We start from the raw sequence: 22031 nt of genomic DNA, 5'->3' as shown, positions 1-22031 counted from the left end.
CGTATCTAAATTGAAATGCTTCATAGATGCCAGGTGATTACATTGAGTATGTAATGTGAACACAGTAATGAAAGTTTTCAAATGCATCTGAAGTGCAAATTCAAAATGCCATAGAACCTTAATTGCCTACTTTTGGACCACAATGAAAGCATTTAATGTGATTCAAACATGGTACAATTAATGTAATAGCATATCTTCAAAACACATGAAATAAAATTAGAATAAGAATGTGATTTTATTGCTCAAAGGCAACAATAATCCTTCCCCCACATGAGTGTTGGTTTTAAAATTGTGTAAATTTAGTAGATGGTGCCCGGTCGGGGACCGCCCTCTTGTGGGCCCACCGCCTGCAGGGGGAGCCATGGGAGGTTGGGTGCAGTGTAGATTGGGTGGCAGTCGAAGGCAGGCCTTGGTGGACCGATTGTCAGCTACCAAAACTGGCTTTAAGAACATGGAATGTAACCTCTCTGGAGGGAAAGGAGCCCAAGCTGGTGCGGGAGGGAGAGAGATACCGACAAGATACAGTACAGTCGGGCTCACCTCAACCAAACTCCTAGACAGAGGCTTGACTCTATTCCACTCTGGACTTGCCCTTGGTGAGAGGCACTGGGCAGGGGTCTGCCTACTTATAGCGGCCTGGTTTGGTGCCAGTGCGTTGGAGTTTACCCCAGTGGATAAGAGGGTCGCCTTATTTCAGCTTCATGCTGCTTGTGCGTACGTGTTGAACACCAGTTTGGAGTATCCGGCCTTCTTGGAGACCTTGGAGGGGGACTTTAACGCTCGCATGGGTAATGACAGTGAGACCTGGAAGGCTGTGATTGGGAGGAATGGACTGCCTGATCGCAATCTGGGCGGTGATCAGTTATTGGATGTCTGTGCTAATTACAGTTTGTCCATAACGAACACCATGTTCGAACATAAGGGTGTTCATAAGTCCACCTGGCACCAGAGCACCCAAGGCCGCAGTTTGATGATGGATTTTATAGTTGTATCGTCGGATGTGCGTCCGTATGTTTAGGACACTCGGGTGAATAGAGGAGCTGAGCTGTCAACTGATCACCGCCTGGTAGTGAGTTGGATCCGATGGCGGGGAAGATGCCGGATAGACCTGGTAGATCCAAGCGCATACTGAGGATGTGCTGGGAGCATCTAGCAGAGGCCCCGGTCCAGAACTCGTCTCTCGCAAGGAGTCAGGGGACATAGAGCTTGAATGGGTCATGTTCCGGGACTCTATTGCTGAGGCGGCGTTATGGAACTGGGGCTGTAAGGTTGTATGTTCCTACCCTTACCTATGGTCATGAAATCTGGGTAGTAACTGAATTAATGAGATTCAAGCATCCAAAACGAGTTTCCTCTGCAGGTTGGCTGGGCTCAGCCTTAGAGATAGGCTGAGGAGCTCAGACATTCGGGAGGGACTCAAAGTAGAGCCTCTGTTCCACTACATCGAAAGGATGCCTCCTGGACGGCTGCCTGGGGAGGCGTTTCAGGTATGTCTAACCGGGAGGAGGCCCTGGGGCACGCTGGGGAGGATTGTATCTCTGAGATGGCCTGGGAATGTCTTGGTATTCCCCTGGTGGAGCTGGAGGAGGTGGCTGGTGAGAGGGAGGTCAGGGCATCCTTGCTTAGACTGCTGCTCCTGCAACCCAACCCTGAATGGGTGCCAGAAAAGGGACGGATGGATAAATTTATTGATTGAATAAATACAACCTACAATACTGGATAAATGGTTGAAAGATGGATGGGTAAATTGAAATGTAACATTTTGTGGAGACGCATTTAAACTTAAAGTTAAATGCATTTTTACCTTACTAAGACTGGCACCCTTTCACTCAACTTATTTATTACATAATACAAGTCAATTTTCCATCACAGTGTGTCTATCAGCTATATTGTGAACTTCTACAAAAACTTACACCAACAAAGCTTATCTATTTAATTAAAAGTGCATTGTATAATGATACATTCGTGTACACATTGCAATTGTTACATAATAGAAATCCCATTTATTTGTTGTACAAAAGAAAAAAGACATAACTCATTAATGAAATAGGGGAGCAATTGTGTGTAATGACTTAATGGAAGTAAGACTCAAAATCTCAATAGGCAACAACACCTAATTAATACAATATTTCTGATTAGTTACAAAATCCTGTACATTATTTCATCAACTCAGTTTAAACTGCTGTATATAAAATAAGTAAAAAAATAATCTTACCGTGCATTTTAGGGAATTTGAAATGCATTTTGGCTCACAGCCCTCTTACCAATAACTACACAATAGAAAAGCCTGTTTTTGATTAAAAATTTAATTTTCCCAGATCTCTCACTGCCATGCACTTGGGCATTATTTTTAATGAGTGCTATTTTGTCTGCATTAAGTGCCAAAATTCCCTAAAATTTTATAAATTGTTCACCTGCCAGTAAAAAGCTTTAAGAAAATACAGGCAAATCTCACTGACATCTGTCAAGGAAGGAAAATAAATAAATGTCACACACACACATATATTATATATACATATATATACACATATATAGATATACTGTATACATATACACATACACATACACACATATACATATATACACACATACACATACACACATATACATATATACACATACACACATATACATATACACATACATATATATATATATACACTCACCTAAAGGATTATTAGGAACACCATACTAATACGGTGTTTGACCCCCTTTCGCCTTCAGAACTGCCTTAATTCTACGTGGTATTGATTCAACAAGGTGCTGAAAGCATTCTTTAGAAATGTTGGCCCATATTGATAGGATAGCATCTTGCAGTTGATGGAGATTTGTGGGATGCACATCCAGGGCACGAAGCTCCGGTTCCACCACATCCCAAAGATGCTCTATTGGGTTGAGATCTGGCGACTGTGGGGGCCATTTTAGTACAGTGAACTCATTGTCATGTTCAAGAAACCAATTTGAAATGATTCGAGCTTTGTGACATGGTGCATTATCCTGCTGGAAGTAGCCATCAGAGGATGGGTACATGGTGGTCATAAAGGGATGGACATGGTCAGAAACAATGCTCAGGTAGGCCGTGGCATTTAAACGATGCCCAATTGGCACTAAGGGGCCTAAAGTGTGGCAAGAAAACATCCCCCACACCATTACACCACCACCACCACCAGCCTGCACAGTGGTAACAAGGCATGATGGATGCATGTTCTCATTCTGTTTACGCCAAATGTCTCAACAGAAATCGAGACTCATCAGACCAGGCAACATTTTTCCAGTCTTCAACTGTCCAATTTTGGTAAGCTCATGCAAATTGTAGCCTCTTTTTCCTATTTGTAGTGGAGAGGAGTGGTACCCGGTGGGGTCTTCTGCTGTTGTAGCCCATCCGCCTCAAGGTTGTGCGCGTTATGGCTTCACAAATGCTTTGCTGCATACCTCGGTTGTAACGAGTGGTTATTTCAGCCAAAGTTGCTCTTCTATCAGCTTGAATCAGTCGGCCCATTCTCCTCTGACCTCTAGCATCAACAAGGCATTTTCGCCCACAGGACTGCCGCATACTGGATGTTTTTCCCTTTGCACACCATTCTTTGTAAACCCTAGAAATGGTTGTGCGTGAAAATCCCAGTAACTGAGCGGATTGTGAAATCCATCTGGCTCCAACAACCATGCCACGCTCAAAATTGCTTAAATCACCTTTCTTTCCCATTCTGACATTCAGTTTGGAGTTCAGGAGATTGTCTTGACCAGGACCACACCCCTAAATGCATTGAAGCAACTGCCATGTGATTGGTTGATTAGATAATTGCATTAATGATAAATTGAACAGGTGTTCCTAATAATCCTTTAGGTGAGTGTATACACACACACACACACACACACACACGCACATGCACAGGGAGGTGTAGGTTGATGGTATGACTTAGCAGGCACGCCTTATACCTTGTTTAATAATCATGACTTTTCTTAGACTCAAAGTTGCTCAGAAGAGAAAGGAGAGCAGGCAGTAACATCTACGATATACACATCCTCAGGGTTCAGTTCCAGGATCTACCACGATAAGCGATACCCAAAGGGCATGAAAGATGTGCATCGGCAGTGCGTCACAATTCACAGCGCTGTCTCAATTCATAAAAATGCCAATATTGTTCATGCAAAGTCCCAGAGAATTGCAATTTAATTTAAAATAACGGCACACTGACAACTCTTTCCGAAGGGCAGTGAAATGACTGCAGCCTGCAGACAGACATTCATAAATGAGTCCAGTTCACAGGTGACATTCAGACCTCACCTCTGTGGATCCCTAAAGAATCAGCCAAAACGAATTCCATCGCCCAAGCTTTCACACAGTCCTTTCAATGGAAGAAAATTTTAATGGTTAAGTTATTCTTTAACAATATGGGGGAGAGAGAGAGAGAAATAAAACATTCTATAAATATAGGCTACTTACGTTAATTGTTTTATGACAGACGAGAGAAACCAGTGCTCAATATTTAAGGTCTTACCATCTCAGATTAGTCTGCTGCAACTGAATTTATATAAAAGTAGGTCATAGTACACAGCACAGCCTGCTAGCACATGTCAGTATTGCTTTATTTTTCTTCAGTTTTTTTCTTACAGAAAATATTCAGAAGGACACAAGCAAATAGACTTTCTATATCCCAGATAAGTCAAATCTCTTGAACATAAATTTTAACAAGAAACCCAAATCCACAGTAGACTTTCAAAAGCAATTTGTGCAATCTGTAAGTATGTGTCGGTCGCCCCTCGCCTGCAGCCGTTTGCAGTCTGCAGAAAGCACTAGAAGTTAAAAAGCAAATAGGGAGATTAGAATATACTTTAAGATAAGTAGGTTTGCATTTAATTGTTTAAAATAAATTGAGACATTTTAGAAGGATATTTTATATACATATCCTTCTAGGTTAATATTCAGTAGTAATGACAATTCTTTTGGGAACATAAGTTGCACACAAATTTGAGTGCGTTACACAGGAGTAAAGACTAATCAATTTATGAGGATGATATTTCATTTTTGGAAGTTTGAGACATTAAATATTTTAATAAAAAGACAGCAGAAAAAAAAATCATAATCAACATTTATTTATTTTCATGAAAAACATGACAATTACGCAAAATCAATATGGTACCTACGATTTATCCTCAATATTTCCCACCATAAAATATTTCCAGAACCACACGTAATGTTTGTTTCGAAAGGGCTAAGGAAACGTTCCACAACTTTCTACAATGTAATAAGCGCAACATGCAGAGGGATAATAAAGTCACTGAAAAGACCAGAAGAGAATAATTAAGAAATGGGAAGTTTAAATGCTCAAAAGTCATTTAAAGTTTTGCAATAGGATTGACTGAGAATGTGGGTTAAACATTTTAAGACAAATTATAAAAATAAAAAACTAAAGTCTAGTAAACACCCAATTCCACTGTTAACAGTTTAAGAACAAACACCTTTTGTAAACATACCTGTGCTCACAATATTGGGGTAGGGTTATGCTACTTCTCTGGTTTTGTATGGCACAAGCGCACCAAATTCAAATAAACTGCTTAAAAGATCTGGAGGTATTAAAAAGGTGACATTACTACTGTAAAAAAAGGATGCCCTAAAAAGAGATTAATCATTATGAGATTTTAAATGCAAGAACACACACAACATAAACATGACCTAACACTGGAAAGTTAGCATGAAAAGGAAAGGTGCACATCAAATAACGTTCAGCCTAGTGATCGGTGACAGCCCATCATGGATTATATACCCAGTGAAGGTGAGTATGGAAAGCATCACGGCTTATAAACATTCAAGCAAGCAAATGATGAGGCACACCAACATGTACATTGAAAGCAGGTCCGCAGTGAAATTGTACATAACTATGCTTACACATTTCAGCACAATCTCTAAAAATATAATTTCACATTTTGGCAAATATGAAGCAGCACAGACATTTTCCTGAGCTCATCGTAAAGGGAGTATGATTTAAGGGACAGATGAAAAGCTGGTGACTTACACAGAACCAGGGAAAGGCAGATGAATGTTTTGTGAAAATAATTAAATGCAAGGCACAAAATAATCAACATACAAGGTCAAAATACATGGTCTCATAGTAAGTCCTAGAAAACTTGGAATAGATGTTAACAGATTAAAACAAGAAAGTCTGTGCAAGATACATATAAAACGTGAACAAAGTACGTAAAAAAACAAAACACTTTTCCATACAATTCTTTAAAAGAAAGAAAAAAATAACATTTCATTACAACTTCTGCAGTTCTTTGGCCTGGCTGTTATCACCATGACACTAAACCGTCAGACTGTGGACAGGTAATTAATAAGGAAGGCCGCCTCTGTTGAGCAGCCAAAAGTTAATTTCCAAATCTCAGACTGCGGGAACAAATTGTAACCAGAGAGAGAATGGAGGGCTGCTGTACTATTTTTACCCTGATTATGGATTTCAGCTCGACTCATAGAGGTGGCTTTGAAGACAATATCCACTCTGATGGAGGAGTCTTTGTCTCCCACGAGCACACAGCGGATGTCTGAAAGTTTACGTAGGGTGAGCCCCTCAAAGTGAGCTCGTCTGGACACCATGGTGATGGAGCGTGGGGCTGGGTGGAACACGCCATCTTCCTGCACCAGGCCCAGATGGCTCTCCATGAGCAGGAACTGTGATAAGGCATCCGGCCTTGGGGGATGGTTCACCTCGGCCTTCACGCTTGTGTACAAGAGGAGCTGCATGTCTGCCAGAGAAGGTTTCTCCTCCATATTTCCATGGAGGAAGTACACCAGGTCAGCCAAGACCCTTTTGAACTGCGAGCTGAGCTGTAATCCACCATCCAGAACACAGTCAGGCGTGTAGGAACTCCAATCCAGGGAAAGTTGTGCAAGATCCTGCTGGAGGAGGGGGTGGCTCCAGTGGTCTCCCTCAGCTCCTGTCTGAGACGGTACCTTCAGCAGGGTTTGGCAAAGGTTCTGAGTGAGCTGCTTGCTATGTGTGTAGATGGTCAAGATGGAGTCCTCAGTGAAACCCTGCAACCTGACATGCTGTCCAGCAAAGCCCACATGGATTTCTTTGATTTGCAGAAATGGGGATTCATGAAACACAGCTAAAGCGCCCTCATCTCCTGCATGGTCACAATCGACGACAAGTACATGGATCATGGATTCAAATAAAAGCACACAACCAGGCTGCGGAACAGGATGCTGGGAATTAGCAACACGGAGCCAGTATATGCCCAGAAGTAATTCGCTAACACACTTGATGTCTGGAATCAGATGCTGAAAGCGAGCTAGTACATCTTTTGGAGACAAAGACTGAAGCTCCTGGAGACATAGAGGAAAATCCACCAGCTTCTGGCAAAACACTTGAAGATCTTGACTAATTTCCACAGTGTTGCCTGGTGACCATGCAGTACTAGGAAGTGGTACAGCATTGCTTTCACCAATATACTTCAAATCTCCAAGGGATTCTGAGACTTGAGCAGTCTCCCCAAGATCAGATTTCATGGTCACTTTGAGATTAATACGGTGGTTAACTGGCAGATCTTTGACTAACGTACATATCTGTTTGTACCAGCTGTCTTCCTGAGGATAACTGTGTTCTATGATCCGACGAATTGCCCTTTCAGTGTTCTGCAGGTGACCACTGGCACCTTTGTACAACCAGGACAGCTTTCCTGCTAGCTTGTAGCCTAAGCTATTGCAGTGGTCCTCTCCCAGATCCTGGCACTCTAGGTTATCTTCCGAGACTTCTTCCTGTCCCTCCCCCACAAGGCTCTCCATGGACACTTCAGAGGTGCCAGTGTCACCAGACGGATCATGAGCGATGTCCAATAACGGGAAGTTTGGCAGGCATTGTATGGCAAATTTAGCATTTTCCTGGATCCCTGCCTTGTTGACATCTCTTCCATCTGCCTCCAGAGAAGCAGAAAGGCAGACTGGAGCAGTCTCTAACAGGGGCTTTCCAAGTTCAAGATGGGAAATGTCACCATCCGTGTTGTGGGCAAGCAGATCTGAAGCCTCCCTGCGTGGTCCCTCATTTCCGCAAGATTGGCCAGTACCACTTCCATCAAGTCTTGAGACAGCCTCGCTGTGGCTGGAGTGGTCTGTGGGCCCTTCCCCTCCCTGATCCGAGCTCTCCCGCCAGCCCTGTCCTTCCACCGGTGACACGGCCAGCATTTCAAGCTCACTTGATTTATGAGGTGACACATCTTGTTCTTTTTCTGTCTTGACCGTTGTCAGAGTTGCTCTTTCCTGTGGAAGGTGACCCTCATGTGCACGATTAGCATAGCCAGGCTCCACTGGCGAGGATGGCTCATTAACGCAGCATGTTCCCTCTTGTTCTCGAGAGCTTTTTTCACCATCCAAGACAGCAGCTGCCTTAAGTATGGGGATATACAGAAAACTTGGCTGCAGCACAGTCATGGCATTTATCTGTGTTGAAGAGAGACATTATTTTAATGAAGGATTATTTAAGCTTATTTTGTGTCACTAGGAAGCCAGTTGCATAAAAAAAAGAACACTGCTCTTTGCAATCTAACTCTTTCCATATTATCATTATTGCAAATATCCTTGCATGTGCTTTGCTCAGCCTTGACAGCAACATTCACCATTATCATTCTTATACACAAAACAGTTTTCGGCACACTATGTTGTAATAGCTTTAGTCCTTATAAGCTTGTTTTACATGATATTGAATATAACTTACAGGGCTTAAAAATACATAGCGCTTTAACAATATGAATAACTAGTAATTTTCCCTATAAGGATCCTATAGTCTTTTAAGACTAAGCACATTCAATTATTAGAGAGAAACCAAAAAAAAAAAAAAAGTTTAGCTGAATGTCTCAAATCTTGCTGAAAAGTTATCGTCAAAGTTCTCATTCAGTAAAAGTTTAGCCACCAGCAACAAGATCTGTACAGTATGTGACCACATACCTTGCAGTTCACAGTGATCCCATCAGTTTTGTTCGGAGATACAGGCTTCTGTAAGGCAGAGTAACACTATTCATCTGGTTGAAAGAAAAAAAAAAAAAACACACACACACACACACACACACTTTTGCCCCCCCCCCCAGCTGATAATAAATGGGGGTCTGACTGTGCCAGTGAAGACAAATAAGTCCTCACTGCTTAGGTGAAAGTCAGGGCTGATATTTCATGAGATTCGTACATTAAGCAACAGTTATTCTGAGAAAGGCACAGTGCCAAAATGATACAGGTGCCTGTAAGAGTATATCCCGGACTTCCTCTATGTCCTCACAGCAAATTAAGGATGAAGAAAAAACCTTTGGAACAGAGTCACATTCATTCATGTCATCTGACAGGCATAGTGGCACAGTGTCACTGGCAGGGCTGGGAGGTAAAGCCCTAAAATATCATCACAATATTTTCATATCATCAGTATTTATCATGACATTCTAAAACTCGTATACAGAAAACTGTAAAATATGACAAGTGGTTTTGATTTTTTTTCTGCTTATGATGGCCAAATTGTTTCACTAATAGTTATGGAGGATGTGACAGGTATAATGATAAATTACGCCAAAAACAGACTCTTACCTTGATGGAATTTGCGTAAACAGTGCATTATAACTTAATTTTGCAAGAAAACAAGTGTTTAGGCTATATCACGATACAATATTCAAAGTGATGGCAATACGAATGTTCATAATCAGGATACATTATTTTACTTATATTTCTCTTATAAGTGGAAGGCAGTCTGAAAAACAAAAGCTTGTCAACTGAATATAGCCATAACAAAGCAAAAAAATCTGACAGGTATAGGGAGCAGCAGTACTGGAATTCTGGGCTGCTTTTATACTTAAAAACCTGTCATGAGGTGCTGTAGTGATACGAGGCGTAGTCTTCACTTTGATCAAAAGCGTCATTCTCTTATCAAAACAGGAAGTACTCTGGGGCTGTAGAAATGTTTATACTTGGTGCCCCGTCTAGATCGATTTGCTTTATTGCTAAACACCAGTACTGATTCAAAGCATTATGTTTTACCAAAATACTGCACCTGTGGATCTATATTAATAATATAAATTTTGTTTACCACTTGGGACTCTGATGATAAGTGGAGATCAGTGTTATTATCCACATTGCTTTTATTCAGCTTCTGCAGCCTTCTTTGCACCTCTTCCTCGATGTGCACCGTTATTCTGGTCCAGGGATGAAAGTATTTCATTAAACCATTTTGAGGCAACAAAAAAGTGGTGTGTGTCATTTTGTAAGAGTTTCTTCAATTTCTCTCTGCATGAGACCAAAGCAAACAAATATTCATTCATATATTTCGCAGACAGTTTTATCCAAAGCAACATGCAGATGAGAATACAGGTCACCCAGTCCCTGGAGCAACTGGGGGTTAAGGGCCTGTAAGCGGTCAATCACTCATTCGATCCTGGGACTTGAGCCGGTGACCTTCTGATCATAGGCACAGCATCCAAATCCACCGAGTCACACACCCCTCCAAATTTATATTCAAATCCATACTCATAGACCCCTTTGTTTTGTAAAGCAATTTTAATTAATTGGTGAGCCAATAAATGCGCTTGCAATAAAATAGACAAAACCGCTCATGTTTAAAAATAAATACGTATTATGAATACCAAACAGCTAAACTGTGGATACATTAAAAGGTGCTCAACTAGGTGAGAAATTGAGAATAATGTAAGGATTTATGGAAATAAAAAAAAAAAAAGTTTTTGTTCACAACTGAAAGTTCACCTGAGCAAAGCACAACCAATTAAACCTTTCCGTATAAGACCACAAGAAGGCATTATTCTTTTATATAACCAATGAGAAGAGCAGTTACCATTCAGATTCCATGGCAAAGTTTTTGAGGTTATAACAAATAAATGAATAACCTGGAAGTGTACCTCATATACCAAGTTAAAGTATGCAACTACAAACAGATTCATTTTAATTAATTGGTTGTGTGTCTTAAAACCATACAAAATTTTCAAGGCATTCTAGCTTCAAATAATGAGTTATGCTCAAATCTGCTGTCAATAAGTTATTAATATTAAAATAACTACTGCCACCACTGTAGTAATTCTCTACAGATAAACACACACAAGATCAGATTCTGGGCTCACCTATCTTGATCTTGTTCCAGAACTGTCCACCCAGCCTTGTGGTTCTCTTGCATCCCTGGGAGGTTTCGGGTGTGGCAAAGTGCTGCAAGAATCCTCATCTGTTCCAGTATCTCCAACTCTATTATGGAACCCCGCTGTTGGTCTGTGCTTCCATGTTTCAGCTTGGACCCACCTGGATTCATAACCTCTCTCCCCCCATGCTTCTCCACTGCTAAAGCAGGAAGGCGGTATACATTAACCTGCTGGCTCTCCTGGTTTTGAAGAGGATTCCTTTCCAGCAACGCATCATGTTCTTCTTGCTTTGGTGTTTCATCATCAGAAAACAGCAGCTCGTGTGCTTTCTGCTTGCTGCACAGGCAACTGTCTGAGCTCCGCTCCTGCCTCAGTAACTCATTTGGCAAAATGGCCGGCTTCTCTACTGGCATCACTTGGAAATCCATCCTCATGCCCTGGATGTCCTTGTGGTCTTCATGTCCATCAAGATGTTCCTCACTTGTTTTGAGCAACATCTTCCTGATCTCCTCCAAGGTTATCTCCTCCCCTTCCTTCCAGTGCATGTTGTACTTCTTCAGGAGACACAGGAGGAATTGTTTCTCATGTAGCCGTTCCTCTCGATAGACTTGCTCAAGCTCTACCTTGCACCCTTGCTCGTGGAGTCGCTTTTCCTCCATTTTCATTTCCACAGCCTCTTTGTCCCAAACCACCTTTAACTGCTTTAACTCTTGGAAGATCTCCATCTTCAGTTGGGTCACCAGCGAGAGTTCCTGCTTCTCCTCTACAAGAGTTTTGAGCTCTCCCTCCAGAAGCTCATCAAAGCAGTCTATCTCAGACTGCAGGAAGCAAAGCTGATTCTCAATTGCCTGGCAGCAACACTTCAAGGCCTCTTCCTTCTGTTGGTTGCGGAGATGGAACTGCTCTGATATTTCATGCAGAGCCTTTATATCCTGTTGGATGTGCTCCAATTCGGCCTTCTCGTTCTTCTGCTTCTCTTCCATTTCTTCAATAGTCCTCCTGCCAAGAGAGCTTTCATCAGCTGAGGAACCTTCATCACAGTGATGTCCAAAACCATCCCATGGATGTATTGCATAGCATCATATATTCCAGTATGCTAAGAGCAGGCTAAAAGGTGAGTTTGAGAATGCCGTATAAAGACATAATCAGACACATCTTAAGGTATATTTTTGGTCCAGGGCACATTTTGGGTTCATATACTATTCTTGTTTTATTTGTTTTTACCTTTTTAGTTCCAACTTCTGTAGTTCTTCACGTTGTTGTCTTTCAAACTCCAATCTATTGAGAGCATAGACAAAACCCTTTCAGAAGAGTAATAAAAATATCTAAAACAGTGTCTTGACAGTGAATAGAATTAAGAAATTCAGAGAATCTGGTGCAACAACTAGCAATAAGAAAAACACAAAAAAAGAGAAACAAAGATAAGGATTTTGATCCCAACAATATCTATCCTAAACCAAACAGGAGGGGATGGTTCAACTTCAATAATAAAGGTAATGATTATATATGAAAGGCAAATCCCCTTTCTTGCTAAACTAAATGCCCTTTACCCACATTTCTCGAACACAAAAACAAGCCACAACTATTTTAAAGACTATCCCTCTCAACACCTGAAACCTAAATTCCTCTCCACAAAAACACACACCCAAGGGTATATTACCAAAATATGGGCTGCCCTGCTTTGAATTTGTACAGCATAGTATGGCACAGAACTCAACGAAACAGCCGTCGCTTTCAGTGATACTCCTATTTTAATTAGTAAATTGGCATCATTACCAGCCATATGCAATGCTAAAGATAGACAATCACAACGCAATCACAGTCGGTTCTTTAAAACTTTAAGGTTCCATTTTAGATTCCAAGTGACTGGAAACACTATTAACTATTATTTACATTATTCATTTAAAACTGCAATTCACTGAAGAGAAAAGTGTGCAAAAAAGCAGTTGCTTTAAAACAATAATCGGGTACATTGTGGTATATTCTCAGATAAGAAGGCTTGTCGAAAAAACCAACACTGTTAAAGTTAAAGCTATCCTTCAAACACTAAAAATGTTAGTAAAACCAGCAACTATGGGACAGATTTTTTTCTAACACCACAAACCTTTTATAATACCAGCAAAACTAGTACAAGTGGTTTTATTGATAAATACCCTGAATTGTAGAGCATGGACAAATTCTCATTAGAAACACTGAAAGAGGAGAGTAGTCCACTCTAGAGAGAAGACAGAAAAAATAAGTTAATAAAGACTGTGAATGGAGGGGGAGAAAACATTCTTTTTTTTGTTTGTTTTTGCTAAAAAAAAATACGTATTAAAACATTTAATTCTGTGTACAAATGAGAATATGGCACAAGGACTTATTCAACAAAAATATGAGTATGTGCACAACAGTGAGAACAAGAGGCACAAAGGACAGCTTTAATTTTTGGTCTGACCCCAAACCAGAAACTCTGAGAACTATTTTAGAGCTAGTAGGTTTCTTATGATTTCATGTCATTGCTTTTGACCATTCACTTGGCCAGAATTGAGAAATGAAACATTTCTGACTTCTACGCTGAATCCAATATACTCCTTCATTTTGCTTTATAATGACAGTTACACTGTGAAGCTAAAATTAAAGTAACAGCAAAGCCTTTGTGCTCACCTGCAGCTGTAAAACTATTTACTCCCCATTTCGTTTCCTGCTAATGGAATTCGTCCTTCAAGCCAAACCAATTTAAATCCCACTTTGCTGTGAACATATTGCCCACCAACTTGCAAGTCAACGCTATGAATTCAGATTAAAATCAAGATACCTTTCAAGTTTCTTGTTCTTTCATATCTAACATGATGCACTTTAAAATAAACAAAAACCCTACAACAACAACGAGCTATTGTTAGACTTGTGAATTAATATGGTGAAAACATTCAGCCAGTAAACAAAACTTATTTTAACAGGGTGTATTAAGGAGACAGTGTTGTGATTAGGAAACAAAAACAAAGTACAAATAAGGCTGGATGGATTATTTCCCATAATTTAAAAGAAGAGTCACAAAACTCCCCACACACTCATATTACCTTCCTCTTTTCCCGCAAATTAGCCGCTTCTTTAGGGTGGTTAAATCGGAACATATTTGTTTTCCCAAGCAGTATCACAGCACCTGTAATAATATTAGAAGCATTATTTAAAAGGAGAGAGAGAAAAAAAAAAACACCTACAGTACCAGAGTAGGCGATTATCAGTTCCATCCATCTGTTTTATTAAATCCCATATGAATTTAAATGAGGAGAAAAAAGTACTGCTAATTCCTCTGATGTGAAGTGTAATCACATTACCATACTAAATCAGATATTATTCAAGTAACGATACAATTTTTTTTTTTTATCAATTCCACATACCAGTACAACCCCCAGCACAATTACTACTGACCCCAAAAGTCTACTTCTTAGCACTGGTTGTTCATATCATTAAAACTTGAGCATTATATGTTTACATGGTATTACATGACCTGCAGTGCATGTATACAGTGGTTCCGACACGTGAGCAGCCAGGGACCTACCTCATATCGATAAGGCTAGTCTCCCCATCTTCTGTGCTACTTTCTCTTTCTCTCTCATGGATGCCAGTGTAAATGGGCTCCATTTCTAAGCAGACACCATTTAATTCTGAAGCCCAAAGCTTTGCTTCCACTTTCACCTTAAAAGTTTAATCCGCTTTTCATCTACAACCCAGCTGCTCTATCAACTCCACCGCCAATTAACTATATGGTCCACTTCCATGACAGTGGCTTGTGCCCTTACAAATGTTTTGTCACAGAATTCACATCATCTTGATCCTTTATAAAAGTGGGGGCACATACTTGCTCCATAAGTTGTACTTTAATGAAAGCTTTGGAGAAAGAAATAAATTAAATCCCTATGCAGCACAGCGTGTGCTTCTTCACAAAGGAAGCTGGCATTTCAAAAGTTTCGTGCAAAAATGAACATTTATCACTTGCTCAATAACGGCACTCTTCTGAACTCAAATACAAACAGATAATGGATAAAAGAACTAAATACCAAGTATAAGACTTTGGATTTTTGCATCAGTAAGAAATGTTTGCTTCTCTCTGGTTCAGAACAAGTGGAAGACTGAGGACACGTAGCCAGATGATCTGCATGTCTGGGGTACTGATGTTTCAGTGGTTAAAAAGATCGGTTATGTTGCCGCTTGTTGCATGAGTAGTATATTTACAGTTTGCAAATTACAATAGATTGGTCAACATTGGATACCACAAATATAAACCAATTCCATGCGATCAAAGTAGAATCCTTTTCCGTACTAATTCTTCATCAACCATGCTGCCCACTACCCGTCTATGCACCATGTGTTTACCGTGTGAGACAAGTACAATAATTTTAGCAGTCCGGTGGCATCTAAAGTTTTTTTATTTTATTTCCACCAAGTTAGCTTATTGCTTAAAAAAAAAAGATCAATTTAGTTTTTAGTTCAAGATCTAGCCACTAAACTAAAATCAGGCAGACAGGTAATTGACAAAGAAGAAGTGAGACATACAGGCGGCCCTGAAATGCTATGCAGGCTGAAATTGCTTAATTTCACATTGGTCTGTTCTTGTTGTAGTACCGTTGCAGCCTCGTGTGACAGGCGCTTGCCGGTTTGTTCTTTCGTTAAAATAATCTTGTCGAGTAGTGCATTTGTATCCGGTTATTTACTGCAAACTCAGCTTATCTGCACTTATGCCTAGTCATATATGCTTCTAATGTGCTATTCGCCTTACTTGTACATCGCTCTGGACAAAACATCAGCTCATACAATTGCCGACAGTGAGACTGATTGGGGGATTGCCAGTCAGCGCCGATCAAAGCGAAAACTGGCCATTTCCAGTCACCAGCCGGTCGATAAGTGCATCCTTCATGCTAATCCCTTCCTACACTATGAAAACACAAAGACGCCCACCCAGTTCAACCAAAGCTGCAGAGTCTAGAATTAGCATACTTACCCTGCCTGAGCTGGGTGGGCTCCATCACCTGAGCACCATTGACTGCACACTGAGCACCGCCAAGCGGGATCAATGTCACAGTATCATTGATGTTCTCAAACACACAGTGCTCACTCTCTAGATCAGTGCCGCGCAGAACTAGAGGGGTGGAAATAAAGTTTGAACAACCATAAGACTAGTAAGCATTTGATTTTGACTATATAGTTCTCATTGTTGCACTCACCAATGTCCTGCTCAGTTTCAGAATCCTCATACCCAACACTCGTCCTTCCCTCCTGACAGAGCCAAGAGAGACATTAAACAAACCTCAGATTCTGAAAACACTGGCAAGCAATGATAATTAGGGTTCTTAATTTTTTCAAGCTACCAGCCAAAAGCTACTCATATCTTGATCTGCAAATCAAACTTACCTTTAAATGATAAAGGATGATTCCTGTACTGAGGAGGTCATCATCAATGCCTATCAAATGTGGCAACTCTGAATCCAGGACAACTCCAATTCCTTCTTTGCGCAGAGCCAAAGTTTCATCCTAAAAATGGATTTTAAAATGGTAAAACAGTAAATAGCTACTTTATAAACTTAATGTATGGAACTAAGGATGAAGGAAAAAAAAATAGTATGCTCCTAGTGAACCTTAAGATGCCATGTGCAAAATGCACCAAATATAAAAATGGTGAAGTAATTTCCATTGAAATGCTTAAGTAAATTTAAGTTTCTAGAGCGAGACGCCTTCAATACACAGAAATAACCTTTATCAGTCAGGCTACAAATAAATAAATACATTTTTTCAAAAATGTAGCCGTTTTGCAAACAAAATCATCATGAGTAACGTGTCCAAGGAACAGGGGAAATTAGAAAGAAAGCTTAACTATGTAACATGGCTACAAACAATGACGTTAGAAAATCAATTAACTGGTGATTTGGATATGCCCAGTAAGTTTATACCCAATGACAGGTAGAGTACCTTTCATCTTGAAGGGCAAACTGAAACCTCGAGGTGTAAACATGGGATGTGAAGGCAGTCAACTGGCTAGGATTTCACACCCACAACATGCAACGTTAAATAACCATTTAGTGCAATTAAAAATGAATCAACTTTGGTAGTTTGGGCGTATTTTTGCTGCAGGATACTCAACATTTTTCCAGAGCGAAGTACCGTGTAAACAGTGCCAGAAGTCAGCAATGATGCAAGAAGCAACACCAATCTGTTTTCTCATTAATTCACTGCCACATCGATCAGTATGAAGAGTGAAAGGGGAAGGAAGGTAGGAATTTCAGCTCAGCAGTATCACTGACAAATCCACGCAATTCACAAAGCGGACATCAGCTTCAGAGGTGTTCAAGCCCAGGAGCTCGATGCTCACAGAGCTGAAGGCTCCTGAATTTTAAACTTAGACACGCCACAAAGTCTCCAACAAGGATATGTAGGTCTACACAGTGAAGAAAATACCATTTGAACCTTTTCATATTTGTCAGTTGTGCAACTGACATGCTGAGGGGAAAGACTGAAAGCACAGAGATCTCCATTAAGTGGCTGGACTGGGAACCTGCACTTGTTTGACAGCCTGAACACACCAGAATATTAGAAAGACAATAACCCCTACAAAAGTATGCCATATTTATAAAAGAAGAAAAAAAAAGAAAAAAGAATTTGCTTTCTCAAAATCACACACACACGATAGTAAAACAATGAGCATATATGTATATGGTATAATACAGGCTCTTACATTTTACTGTGTTATATATTTACTCAATTGTCAATTTTCCTTATCAAGTTATGTTTTATTATATTCTACTCTAAATTGCTCTTACAGCTACATGTACTAGATTTGTTAAAATTCTTAGGCGTAAAACATTTGAACACGTTTGTCCTCATGTCCTTCATTTTAAACTAGGCATGTTCTACATGTCTAACACACCATTGATGTTTAATAATACAAGATTCAGGGTGGGGAGAAAGAAAATGATTTCAGTTTTAGTTCAATGATATTCCTGCATGCAGAGTAAGATCAATATCATATACTAAAGTAGCTTTCAGCACTCTGCACCATTTATGTTCAATTGACTGTGGGCATAAAATTGTCTGAATTCAAATAACACAGTGTTTGTTAGTTCACTTAATTTGTGTGGAAACCAGGCAAGTTTCCCGATACTTATTCCAGTTTCCAGGCACTTCCCTTTGAAACTACATTTTCAGCTTCCACTAGACTGATGAAACGGCTAATCTGTTGCCGTAACCACAGGAATATTAAATTAGTAATCTGCAATACAATCTAACGTTTAACTTTTACTGCAGTATGAGCCATAGAAGACAAATTATATTTTAATCACCTGTACAGTATGTACTCAATATGAACCACAAAAAAATACAAGACAAAAATGCACCATATTATATGCCTTGTAAAAGATGCACACCAAAATGTGTTACTCTAAGACAATCAGCTTTTATTTTGAACAGTGAGTATTACCAACATGCATGTTGAATGGGAGAAGTCACCGCTGAAGGAGATACACGCTGTGAATATGCAAGCATCTTTTCCTGATTCTTTTGATGAAACAGATGCTTATTGTTCCACACCTACGGAAGTGGACTAGATATTGGCAGATTGTGCTTACTGTACGTAATGAATGCCACTAATGTTTCAGCCAGTTATGCTGCTAGTGCCCTCGTCTGCTCTATCTGTAGCAGGTGCGACTCAAAGCTGGTTTTTACTTCATGCGGACCGTCCGAAATTCTGAATATTCATACTCTAGAACCAACATGCTAGGCAACCGTATACTTCGACGTTAGGCCTGGGGTAGCATGCTGAAGTATGGTATGGATTATAAAAGAATAAATTTTACTAAAACTCTGTGCGCTATGTACTTACAGTACGCAAGGCAGGGTTATTAAAAAGAACACAATCAGATAAAAAAAACACAGCAACTACACTATAAATATTGGCTTTGAAACAAACATACAAAAAAAAAGTCAAACTTTCCGTTAATGTATTTAAATACAATTTAGCAAAAGTAACGATTTGCTTATCTTTGGGTCTCTTGTGCAATGCACAAGCTAATAGCCAATAGCACTACATCAAGACATTTTTTGGTAGCCAGCAATGGACTACAACTTTCCGTCTATCCCTAGAAATAAAATCACTAAAACCTAAAGTAATATATATAGCAACTAACAGAATGTACATCTTTAAAATAAACTCAAATGAAACCACACCTAAAAACTAACCCAGGATATCAAATGAAAATATAAAAACTAAATAAAACAAATGAAAACAATAACACTGACACAAAAACATATGCAGTTATATGGCACTGCAGCACAAAAGGTATTTCATTTTAGTTTGTACCCATCTGGGAGTGTTTATAATCCTGCAGCGAGGAATTGTATAAAATGCCAGTATTTCCAAACTTTCTCAGGTCAACCATTCTTCAAATCTGCTAGCCATTTTTGTTATCTTTTAGATCATACAGGGTAGAAAAGGTGTTTAAATACAGTCTTCAGTATTTCTGCTTTCCTACTACTTTTCCATTGGCCAACGAATGTTTGGTGTGTTTGCATCACTGAGCAGAGTCTCCACAAAACTGAACTGGCAGCACTGTATATTGCCCATTAAGGAATTATTGTCTCTCTATAGCCCTGTGCTGTTTTTCTCTTTTCTTTTATTTTTTTTTTAGGTTGTGTGGTTTTATGACATTTATTCAGGATCTTTACATGTTTTGACATTCCAATGTCTGAATATCCATCCATCCATCATCTGTCGCTTGTCCGGGGTTCGGGGCGCGGGGGCAGCAGCTTCAGGAGAGGCACCCAGACCTCCCTCTCCCCAGCTACCTCCACCAGCTCCTCGGGGGGGACACCGAAGACGTTCCCAGGCCAGCCGAGAGATATAATCCCTCCAGCGAATCCTGGGCCTGCCCCGGGGCCTCCTCCCTGTAGGACATGCACGGAAAACCTCTCCGGGTAGCCGCCCAGGAGGCATCCGCACCAGATGTCCAAACCACCTCAACTGGCTCCTTTCGACGTGAAGAAGCAGCGGTTCTACTCTGAGGCCCTCCCGGATATCCGAACTTCTCACCCTATCCCTAAGGGAAAGCCCAGACACGCTGTGGAGAAACCTCATTTCGGCCGCCTGTATTCACGATCTCATTCTTTCGGTCATTACCCATAGCTCATGAACATAGGTGAGGGTAGGGACAAAGATGGACCAATAGATCGAGAGCTTTGCTTTTTGGCTCAGTTCTTTCTTAGCCACGACGGACTGGTTAAGCGCCTGCAAAACTGTAGACGCCGCTCCGATTCGTCTATCCAGCTCCCGATCTCGCCTACCCTCACTCGTGAACAAGACCCCGAGATACTTAAACTCCTCCACTTGAGGCAGTACGTCTTCCCCAACCCAAAGAGGGCAAACCACCCGTTTCCGGCTGAGAACCATGGTCTCAGACTTGGAGGTGCTAATCCTCATCCCCGCCGCTTCGCACTCGGCTGCGAACCGCCCCAGTGCATGCTGGAGATCCCCAGCAGATGAAGCCAACAGGACGACATCGTCTGCAAAAAGCAGCGAGGCAATCCTGAGGCCACCAAACTGGACACCCTCAACACCCTGGCTGTGCCTAGAAATCCTGTCCATAAATATTATAAACAGGACCGATGACAAAGGGCAGCCCTGGCGGAGCCCAACACGCACTGGGAACACGTCCGACTTATTACCAGCAATGCGGACCAAGCTTCTGCTCCGTTCGTACAGGGACCGGATCGCCCACAAAAGCGGACCCCGGACCCCATACTCTCAAAGCACCCCCCACAGAGCACCTCGGGGAACCCGGTCGTAAGCCTTCTCCAAATCCACAAAACACATGTAGACTGGATAGGCAAACTCCCAGGCCCCCTCCAGTACCCTTGCAAGGGAATAAAGCTGATCCAGTGTTCCACGGCCAGGACGAAAACCGCATTGTTCCTCCTGAATCCGAGATTCGACTATCGATCTCACCCTCCTCTCCAGTACCCCGGAATAGACTTTCCCAGGGAGGCTGAGAAGTGTGATCCCCCTGTAGTTGGAACACACCCTCCGGTTCCCTTTCTTAAATAAGGGGACCACCACCCCGGTCTGCCAATCCAGCGGCACCGTCCCTGACCTCCACGCACTGTTGAGAAGGCGTGTCAGCCACAACAGCCCCACAACATCCAGAGCCTTCAGGTACTCCGGGCGGATCTCGTCCACCCCCGGGGCCCGGCCACCATGGAGCTCTTTAACCACCCTGGCCACCTCAGCCCCAGTGATGTGCAAGCCCCCCCCAGCACCCTCGGGCTCTGTGCCCTCAGATGTCTCAAAGGCATCTGAAGGTCCTCAAAGTACCCCTTCCACCTCCGGGTGATGTCCCCAGTTGAGGTCAACAGCACCCCCCCCCCCCCCCCCCCCACTATAAACAGTAGGAACCAGGAGCTGCTTCCCCCTCCTGATACTCCGGATGGTTTGCCAGAACCTTTTTGAGGCCGACCGAAAGTCACTTTCCATGGCCTCACCGAACTCCACCCACGCCCGGGTTTTTGCATCTGCCGGTACCCGCCAGCTGCCTCCAGAGACCCCCGGGCTAATAATTCCCAGTAAGCCTCCTTCTTCAGCTTCACGGCCCCCCTCACCTCTGGTGTCCACCATCGGGTACGGGGGTTACCGCCACGATTGGCACCGACCACCCTGCAGCCACAGCTCCGTACGGCCGCTTCCACAATGGAGGTCCGGAACAGTGTCCATTCAGACTCAATGTCCCCAACCTCCCCCGGCATGCAGTTGGAATTCTGCCGGAGGCACGAGTTAAAGCTCCAGCGAACAGGAGCCTCTGCCAGACGTTCCCAGCATACCCTCACTATACGCTTCGGTCTACCAAGTCTGACCGGCTTCCTCCCCCGCCACCTGAGCCAACTCATCACCAGGTGGTGAT

The 22031-nt window shown here is 41.7% G+C and overlaps 1 protein-coding gene across 2 annotated transcripts in view; it reads right to left on the bottom strand.

The window, feature by feature from the left end:
• Window positions 1–5078: 5078 nt before the first annotated feature.
• LOC111853774 (kinesin-like protein KIF16B) overlaps window positions 5079–22031 on the bottom strand; it is a 49438-nt gene continuing 32485 nt past the window's right edge. The window contains exons 13-22 of one of the 2 annotated variants that reach the window (XM_023831063.1): window positions 16504–16623; window positions 16317–16368; window positions 16094–16231; window positions 14172–14254; window positions 13266–13327; window positions 12337–12390; window positions 11101–12111; window positions 10059–10164; window positions 8939–8986; window positions 5079–8434 (exon numbers count right to left, since the gene is read on the bottom strand). In XM_023831063.1, coding sequence (XP_023686831.1) covers window positions 6311–8434; window positions 8939–8986; window positions 10059–10164; window positions 11101–12111; window positions 12337–12390; window positions 13266–13327; window positions 14172–14254; window positions 16094–16231; window positions 16317–16368; window positions 16504–16623 — 3798 coding nt within the window. In that variant the 3' untranslated portion in view covers window positions 5079–6310. The remainder of the gene's footprint in view (window positions 8435–8938; window positions 8987–10058; window positions 10165–11100; window positions 12112–12336; window positions 12391–13265; window positions 13328–14171; window positions 14255–16093; window positions 16232–16316; window positions 16369–16503; window positions 16624–22031) is intronic. The other variant, XM_023831064.1, reaches the window with a different exon arrangement.

This window comes from Paramormyrops kingsleyae, chromosome 20 (genome assembly GCF_048594095.1).
Source record: "Paramormyrops kingsleyae isolate MSU_618 chromosome 20, PKINGS_0.4, whole genome shotgun sequence".
Classification (NCBI taxonomy): domain Eukaryota; kingdom Metazoa; phylum Chordata; class Actinopteri; order Osteoglossiformes; family Mormyridae; genus Paramormyrops; species Paramormyrops kingsleyae.
This window is presented reverse-complemented; position numbering and strand designations above follow the sequence as displayed.